The 9,183-nt window shown below is 38.2% G+C and overlaps 2 protein-coding genes across 3 annotated transcripts; both read left to right on the plus strand.

Moving 5' to 3' along the window:
- LOC104721127 (long chain base biosynthesis protein 1) lies at positions 484-3,792 on the plus strand. 2 transcript variants are annotated; one of them, XM_010439045.2, is made up of 13 exons: positions 484-742; positions 817-1,040; positions 1,142-1,236; positions 1,348-1,439; positions 1,516-1,609; positions 1,694-1,766; positions 1,859-1,991; positions 2,118-2,292; positions 2,408-2,548; positions 2,636-2,731; positions 2,816-2,957; positions 3,051-3,178; positions 3,256-3,792. In XM_010439045.2, exons 2-13 carry the CDS (start codon positions 935-937, stop codon positions 3,424-3,426), a joined length of 1,446 nt encoding a protein of 481 aa, XP_010437347.1. In that variant the 5' UTR covers positions 484-742; positions 817-934; the 3' UTR covers positions 3,427-3,792. The 2 variants fall into 2 exon arrangements, with proteins under 2 accessions (XP_010437347.1, XP_010437346.1); XM_010439044.2 differs by having other exon boundaries at positions 484-1,040.
- LOC104727549 (phosphatidylinositol/phosphatidylcholine transfer protein SFH12) lies at positions 4,174-9,179 on the plus strand (the record flags this gene model as incomplete). The annotated part of the gene is made up of 12 exons (XM_010446645.2): positions 4,174-4,195; positions 4,297-4,410; positions 4,511-4,836; positions 4,920-5,186; positions 5,282-5,359; positions 5,458-5,559; positions 5,654-5,703; positions 5,791-5,890; positions 8,283-8,357; positions 8,467-8,532; positions 8,629-8,689; positions 8,785-9,179. Coding segments are annotated over exons 2-12 (1,536 nt in total), but the record flags the coding sequence as incomplete, so codon positions are not given.

A 9,183-nucleotide genomic window follows, 5' to 3' on the forward strand; every position in this document is an offset into this window, starting at 1 on the left:
TGTATAATATTTTGAGTGTTTTATATTTTGAGTGAAAGCAAGCAGATTAAAAAATAACTATTTTAAAAAGATTTAATCAATTATAAACAAAGCTGTATAAAATAAATAATAATAAAATATAAAAATAATCTAAAAGTTACTTAAAAAATTAAAAACATTTTATGAAACCAATCAAAACCTCTAAAATATCTAATATTATAAAACGGAAGGAGTATATGCTTTCTTGTAGCTAGGGAGAGAGGTTACTAATTTTTCTGGTACGACATGGGTTTTTATGCTTAAGAGGGGCACGCACGCGTGTCGTTTGAGGGATTAATGCAAAACCGGTAAAAACAGTGAGCGATTGGGCCTCAAATAAAGCCCATTAAAGTAAACCGACGCCGTGTCAAAATAGATCTGGGCCCAGGAATTTGCTGACGTGTTATAATATTACGAACAACATAGAGAGATCCGCTCGTCTTCTTCCTCTTTTCCTTTTTTTTTTTTGTTTTTTTGTTTTTTTGTTTCTCCTTAATAATAATAAAATTTCTGTAATTTGAGTTTTGATTTTCTGTAATTAATAACCTGCGCGTTATCAAAAAACTCGAGAAAACGTTTGAAAGTCAAATTTTTTTTTTTTGGCATCGCCTATTTTGAATAACACTACTCCTCCTCGACCTCGTGTTGTGTTTTGTGTTCAGATTACAGATCAGATTACAGATCTTTGTCGATAAGATCAGATTACAGATCTTTGTCGATAAGGGTTCGTTTGTATTGCGTCAAAATTGTCTTTTTTTTTTTTGATAAATAGTAATTCTGAATTGTGTAATTCTGTAGGATTGCCTAAAAGTTGAGCCTTTTGCTCGATCCGTCGAGCAAATCAAATCTTATTGAAGGGAAAAGAAAAAAAGAAGTAGGAAGCTTTGTTTTATAGCAAAATAATAATAGGCAAAAAATGGCTTCGAATCTCGTGGAAATGTTTAATGCCGGTTTACTTTGGGTTACAATGATTCTGGAGGATCCTTCTGCTAGAGTTGTCTTGTTTGGTTTCCCAATCCGAGGTATTTGATTTTTGAAGTAAACTTCACGTTCAACCTTTTGTTTTGTTTGTCTATATCATTGGGATACTATTTGAGTTTTACTAAAAGATTTCAACTTTCAGGGCATTACTTTTTGGAAGCCTTGTTGGGTGTTGTTATTGTCATTCTCCTCTCTCAGAAAAGCTTCAAACCCCCTAAGCGACCTTTAACCGAGCAGGTTTCTTTCTCACATCCCATTATGATTTTGACTTTTAGGATTTTGGTTCTTGTTACACATCTTTGGATACTTTTGGAAACAATTCTTAGTTGAAATGTTTATATTACTCAGGAAATAGATGAGTTATGTGAGGAATGGGTACCTGAACCTCTTATACCGCCAATTACTGAAGACATGAGGCATGAGCCTCCAGTTCTTGAAAGGTTGTCGTTCAAGACTTCTCTCTATTTCGTTTTTTTTTTTCCATTTATGCTTAAAGATTCTATTGCGTTCATACAGTGCTGCTGGACCGCATACAACAGTTAATGGTAAAGACGTGTTGAATTTTGCATCTGCTAATTATCTTGGACTCATTGGACACGAGAAGTTGCTGGTAATGTGTGAAAGCTCCTTTGTTTTCAATTCAGTCTCTTCTGTTTGAACAGTTCTGTCTGAGATTATTAGTCTTTGCCTGCAGGAATCATGTACTTCTGCATTGGAAAAATATGGTGTCGGTTCTTGTGGTCCTCGTGGTTTCTATGGTACAATTGGTAAGAAGTCAACCGTAAATTTATAATGGCTACTTTGGTTCCTCCTCCATTAGTTCGCTTCAAAAGGATTCTTACAATTTGATTACTTTTAGATGTCCACCTTGATTGCGAAGCCAGAATATCAAAGTTTTTGGGTACTCCGGATTCCATCCTGTATTCTTATGGACTCTCCACGATGTTCAGCACAATTCCTTGTTTCTGTAAGAAAGGCGATGTCATTGTTGCGTACGTACACAATTTCTTAAACTCCTTCGACTTACTAGATTACATTAGTCTCAGGATTGCATTGAACTTGTTTGAAACTCTTTTACCTCGAGATTAAACTCATTCTTGTCTTTATTATATTCTCAGCGATGAGGGTGTTCACTGGGGAATACAAAATGGACTTCAGCTGTCTAGAAGTACAATCGTGTACTTTAAGCACAATGACATGGAATCCCTTCGAAGTACCCTCGAGAAAATCATGACAAAGTACAAGCGCTCAAAGAACTTGAGGCGTTATATTGTAGCTGAAGGTGTATATCAGGTATTGTAATCACCTCGCTTTTTTCTTTCTTCTCCTGCTTCCACATTTTGAAAACCCTTCCTGACCTGTGATAGATACTTACCCATTTTTCCTTTGTGGTTGTTACAATCTGCAGAACTCTGGTCAAATTGCACCTCTGGATGAGATCGTAAAACTAAAAGAGAAGTATCGATTTCGTGTTATATTGGATGAAAGCAACTCTTTTGGCGTGCTTGGCCGTTCTGGGAGAGGCCTTGCAGAGCATCACGGTGTCCCTGTACGAATGAATGACACACATTTTAGAAACCTGATTCTCATTTACTAAACCTGATGCTGAAATTTACGGTGGTTTATCCTGAAACAGATTGAGAAGATAGATGTTGTGACTGCTGCAATGGGCCATGCATTAGCCACAGAAGGTGGATTTTGCACTGGGAATGCTCGCATCATCGATTACCAGGTAAAACCTCGATCATGCTGATTAACAAAATTGAAATCTACTGATAGGAGAAACTGACTCTCTATGTGACACTCAAATGCACAGAGACTTAGCAGTTCAGGTTATGTGTTCTCTGCTTCTTTGCCACCATACCTTGCAAGTGCTGCTATCACCGCGATTGATGTCATTGATCAAAGCCCTGATATGTTAGTTAAACTGAAGCAAAATATTGCTCTGTTATGGAAAGGTTTGATCTTTCAATCTTGTACAGCAACAATTAGAGTTTGATTAATTTGTTTTATCTTCTCTGATTGAAAACGAAACGCTTGGAACAACGCAGGATTGTCAGATATCAAGGGGATGTCGTTAACAAGCAACCCGGAATCACCTATTGTTTTCTTGAAACTAGAGAAATCTAGCGGTTCAGCTAAAGAGGATTTGCTTCTACTTGAGAAAATGGCTGACCTTGTAAGTTCATTGTTTTTTTGCAAAACCAAATCTTAGACCCTGTCCCCCCATTTCTTGACATGACTAGATGCATGCAGGCTCTGAAGGAAGACTCAGTGTTGGTTGTGAGTTCTAAAAGGTCGTTTCTTGATAAATGCCGGTTACCTGTGGGAATCAAACTCTACGTTTCAGCAGGACATTCAGAATCCGATCTTCTTATAGCATCCGAGTCGCTCAAGAGACTTGCTTCAGAGCTACTCAAGTCCTGAAACACCAAAACACATCGAGAGAGCACTCTTTTTCTTCAAAAACAACACATGCGTTTGAGATTATAGACAACAACAGAATTGGCAAACTCAACGGCTTGCAGATGTTTATAGAGCCGATTCCTAAACCGCGGTTATGGTACTTTCAGTACTAGGCTTGTGGTTGATCTGAAGCTACAGTTGACGAAGGAGAGAATTCTCGAAGACAAATGGCTTCTTGTTCTTTACGTTTATGAAATTTTTTTTCCAAAATGTTCTCGTTTGATATTTATTTTTCCCCTCTTTCTTATTCTCTTGATGATCAAGTAGCTTAGTGTTGTTGCATAAATTCTAAAAGTTTCAATTTATGGGAAAAAAAATTCATCTGATGATGACCTGTCGCACAAGAAAGTTGTTTTACATATAAAGCCTCTCTCAAATCTCAAACAAAATTGACATGTTAGTATAAGACTCGTGTGCGTATAATATGAACGAAGTACGCCAGATACAGTGCACATGATAATATAACAAGACAACCCTTCTTAGCTCTTAGCCCGTTGTCATATCTCACTTGCTCTGTTTCTAAATTGTATAATTATAACTTGATAACCAACAGAACTGTGACCAAAAAAAGAAGAAGAGTCAATGGTTGGGGAAAGAGAGAGAATATGAGGTGGAGATTATCTCGACGTTAATGGACCCGAGAATCCAAAGGAACGATTTTGAGAGATTTTCGGACCAATCTCATTCTCCTTTTTATCTTTCTCCATCTTCTCATTTCCTCTTTGCAGAGGTAATTTATCTATTTTTGTTTTTCTCTCTTTTGTTCTGTTGCATTCCTCCATGTTCATCGGAAGTTGATTTGTAATTAGGGTTGTGTTCTTTTTTTGGCAGGAATTTGGCAAAGGGCATTGGTTAAATAATAAGACACTCTCGTTAGAGTGCTCGTCCCTCGTGCCCTTACCTGCCTATTCCAACTATCTGGCAAAATCATGTCTTTGAACCAAAGTAAGAAAATAAAAATAAAAAGCCTTTAGTTCTTGATCTTGTGTTCTGTTATCTTCTTGTTCTTGAATGTTTTTGTTTTGTTTTGGGGTTGTTTAATTAGATGCCGAGTTGAAACCAAGGATGGGCTCTTTTAAGAAGAGAAGCTCTTCTAAGAATTTGAGGTATTCAATGACCAAGAAAAGAAGAAGTAGCAAAGTGATGTCTGTGGAGATCATCGAGGATGTGCATGACGCCGAGGAGTTGAAAGCGGTTGACGCCTTTCGCCAATCGCTTATACTCGATGAGCTACTCCCGGAGAAACACGATGACTACCATATGATGCTTAGATTTTTGAAGGCCAGAAAATTTGATCTTGAGAAAACCAAACAGATGTGGACTGAAATGCTTAAATGGAGGAAGGAGTTTGGTGCTGACACTGTCATGGAGGTATTACTTATTATTCAAGGAACGTTTTGAAAATTTTAAAATTGTTCTGATCATTTTTGGCTCTTTTGTTTTGTGTATTTTAGGAGTTTGATTTCAAGGAAATTGATGAAGTGTTGAAATACTACCCTCAAGGACACCACGGAGTTGACAAGGAAGGACGACCTGTGTACATTGAGAGGCTAGGTCAAGTAGATTCTACCAAGTTGATGCAAGTCACAACCATGGATAGGTATGTGAACTACCATGTTAGGGAGTTTGAGAGGACCTTCAATGTTAAGTTACCAGCGTGCACCATCGCAGCAAAGAAGCATATTGATCAAAGCACAACTATTCTTGATGTCCAAGGAGTGGTATGTAAAAAAGTTCACAAAATCAACAAAACCCTACACTTTATAGCCATGGTCACTAATTAGAATCTCCCATGGCCTCCTTATTGTTATAACAGGGACTCAAAAACTTCAACAAGGCTGCTAGAGACTTGATCACACGTCTTCAAAAGGTCGACGGTGACAACTATCCTGAGGTGTGTTTTTACATTTCTATGCTCAGTCATCTTCCATTAGTCCCAACTTCTTTTACCTATGAACTAGCAGTTTAAATTTCTTAACGTCTTTGGATCAGACCTTGAACAGGATGTTTATCATCAATGCTGGCTCAGGATTCAGAATGTTGTGGAACACGGTTAAGTCCTTCCTTGACCCAAAGACTACAGCAAAGATCCATGCAAGTATTCAAAAACCTCTTACTATTGCATGTTCTTGTTTTATTTCCTGAATAATATAAGTGTAAGTAATTAGCTTGTTTGAATTAATATCAGGTTCTTGGCAACAAGTACCAAAGCAAGTTGCTTGAGATAATTGATGAGAGGTGAGAGCTCCACAAGAAGATTAGCATACAAACTACTTTATGCTTTCTGTTGATGACTGACGTTCTGATATAATTTGTACGTACCAGTGAACTTCCTGAATTTCTTGGAGGTTCATGTACCTGTGCTGACGAAGGAGGCTGCATGCGCTCTGACAAAGGCCCATGGAAAAACCCAGAGATCATGCAGGTGAATGGTCTTTTTCCTAATTCTTACTACAACACATCAATATTAATGAACAAAAGTGAACCTGATTATATACATTTGTTTCTTACAGAAAGTTCAAAATGGTGATCACAAATNATCTATTTTTGTTTTTCTCTCTTTTGTTCTGTTGCATTCCTCCATGTTCATCGGAAGTTGATTTGTAATTAGGGTTGTGTTCTTTTTTTGGCAGGAATTTGGCAAAGGGCATTGGTTAAATAATNATGCTGTGAAGACGTTTCCTTTCCTTGAACCTTCATCACTCCTACCAATACTAGAGAAACTCATATTCTATAATCTTTCAGGGAAATGATGACTCTACAACAGAGCCGACTTCTGAAGAGGAAAAGGCTTCACCAGGGGTCGAAATTGTAAGAGTGACCAACCTCTATATTCTAGATAACAATTGTATAGCTCAGCAAGATAACCAACACTTTTAATATTCTCCTTATGCGTTTCTTTCTACTCAGGTCCCGGCCGCTCACCCAGCNAATAAAAAGCCTTTAGTTCTTGATCTTGTGTTCTGTTATCTTCTTGTTCTTGAATGTTTTTGTTTTGTTTTGGGGTTGTTTAATTAGATGCCGAGTTGAAACCAAGGATGGGCTCTTTTAAGAAGAGAAGCTCTTCTAAGAATTTGAGGTATTCAATGACCAAGAAAAGAAGAAGTAGCAAAGTGATGTCTGTGGAGATCATCGAGGATGTGCATGACGCCNCATCCATTTTTTCTTACAGTTTGGTTCTTTTTTATATATCAGATTGAAGACATATGAGCTCAAAGCTTCTTTGTTTTCTTCTAAGCAGAAGAAGTTTATGCTATTCAAGAGGCGTGTAGCAACGTTACAAACGATGGAGGGAGGTCTCCTATTTTCACAGGGGTCATGGCTCTTGTGATGGGTGTTGTCACGATGATTAGAGTGACTAAAAACGTCCCGAGGAAACTAACCGAGTCAACCTTATACTCGAGCCCCGTGTACTGCGACGATGCGTCAATGAACAAGAGTGCAATGCAGTCAGAGAAAATGACTGTGCCTGCAATCTCAGGGGAAGATTTCATGGCCATCATGAAACGAATGGCTGAGCTGGAACAGAAAGTGACCGTCTTAAGCGCGCAGCCAACAGTTATGCCTCCGGATAAGGAAGAGATGCTTAACGCTGCCATTAGCCGGTCCAATATCTTGGAGCAAGAGCTTGCTGCAACCAAGAAGGTACATATATATATATATTCTGAATCGTTCACATGTGTAATTACTAAAACTTCCTCCATTAAAGTTTTTGTTAAGGCTAAGTTTTCTTTTTTGATGCAGGCTTTGGATGATTCACTTGGTCGTCAGGAGGAGCTAGTGGCGTACATCGAGAAAAAGAAGAAGAAGAAGAAGATTGTAAGACTTCTTCTTTGTGTCAATTGAAACTTGAGACACAAGCCATCATGTTGTTATGTTCTCTGACTGTGTGTCTTTTGTTCTGCTGCTTCTCCGTACAGTTCAACTACTGGTGAGTGAGGAACCATGGGAGAAGGGGAAGAAAGCCTCTTGAAGAGTTAGAGGCTTATATGATGGATTGATAATGTTACTTTTTGTGTGTGTGTATTGTGTATCCAAAATATCTCGACCAATGCGCTCACAAATCATCAAATCCAAAGCTAATTGTAAAACCAATTTTTCAGTTTTTTAAAAAACAATTATTAAAGAAAGTTGAAAAGAAAGAAAATTTTGTTCTTTCTTTCTGTGTATATTTTATACTTTCTATGTAAATCAAAATTGCAAATTGTATGTTGTCACATTATATGAAATTAGCAAAGTAGCGTAGAATCTGAAAAATGGAAATGTTTTGGTCTGGTCTAGTGTCTAGACTATCCCAAGTGAAAAAGGGAATAACACAAGAGTTAAAAAAAAAAAAAAAAAANTGTGGAACACGGTTAAGTCCTTCCTTGACCCAAAGACTACAGCAAAGATCCATGCAAGTATTCAAGAACCTCTTACTATTGCATGTTCTTGTTTTATTTCCTGAATAATATAAGTGTAAGTAATTAGCTTGTTTGAATTAATATCAGGTTCTTGGCAACAAGTACCAAAGCAAGTTGCTTGAGATAATTGATGAGAGGTGAGAGCTCCACAAGAAGATTAGCATACACACTATACTTTATGCTTTCTGTTGATGACTGACGTTCTGATATCAATTTGTACGTACCAGTGAACTTCCTGAATTCCTTGGAGGTTCATGTACTTGTGCTGACGAAGGAGGCTGCATGCGCTCTGACAAAGGCCCATGGAAAAACCCAGAGATCATGCAGGTGAATGGTCTTTTTCCTAATCCTTACTACAACACATCAACATTAATAAAAAGAGTGAACCTCATTATATACATTTGTTTCTTACAGAAAGTTCAAAATGGTGATCACAAATGCTCAAAGAGATCCCAAGCTGAAAACATTGCAGAGGACACCATCCCTGAGGTCTTGCTTACTTTGAGCTTACCTATATATGCTCTGAATACGTTTCCTTTCCTTGAATCTTCATCACTCCTACCAATGCTAGAGAAACTCATATTCTATAATCTTTCAGGGAAATGATGAATGTACAACAGAGCCGACTTCTGAAGAGGAAAAGGCTTCAACAGGGGTCGAAATTGTAAGAGTGACCAACCTCTATTTTCTAGATAACAAGTGTAGCTCAGCAGATAACCAACACTTTTAGCATTCTCCTTATACGTTTCCTTCTACTCAGGTCCCAGCCGCTCACCCAGCCTGGAACGTACCAGAAGCTCACAAATTTTCCCTCTCCAAGAGTATGATGATGATTCTTGTGCATCCATTTGTTCTTACAGTTTGATTGTTTTACATTAATGTTAAGCTCAAAGATTCTTTGTTTTCTTCTAAGCAGAAGAAGTTTATGCTATTCAAGAGGCGTGTAGCAACGCTACAAACGATGGAGGGAGGTCTCCTATTTTCACAGGGGTCATGGCTCTTGTGATGGGTGTTGTCACGATGATTAGAGTGACTAAAAATGTCCCAAGGAAACTTACCGAGTCCACCTTATACTCGAGCCCCATGTACTGTGACGATGCGTCAATGAACAAGAGTGCAATGCAGTCAGAGAAAATGACTGTGCCTGCAATATCAGGGGAAGATTTCATGGCCATCATGAAACGAATGGCTGAGCTGGAACAGAAAGTGACCGTCTTAAGCGCGCAGCCAACAGTTATGCCTCCGGATAAGGAAGAGATGCTTAACGCTGCCATTAGCCGGTCCAATATCTTGGAGCAAGAGCTTGCTGCAACCA

Source organism: Camelina sativa, chromosome 11 (genome assembly GCF_000633955.1).
Source record: "Camelina sativa cultivar DH55 chromosome 11, Cs, whole genome shotgun sequence".
Lineage (NCBI taxonomy): Eukaryota > Viridiplantae > Streptophyta > Magnoliopsida > Brassicales > Brassicaceae > Camelina > Camelina sativa.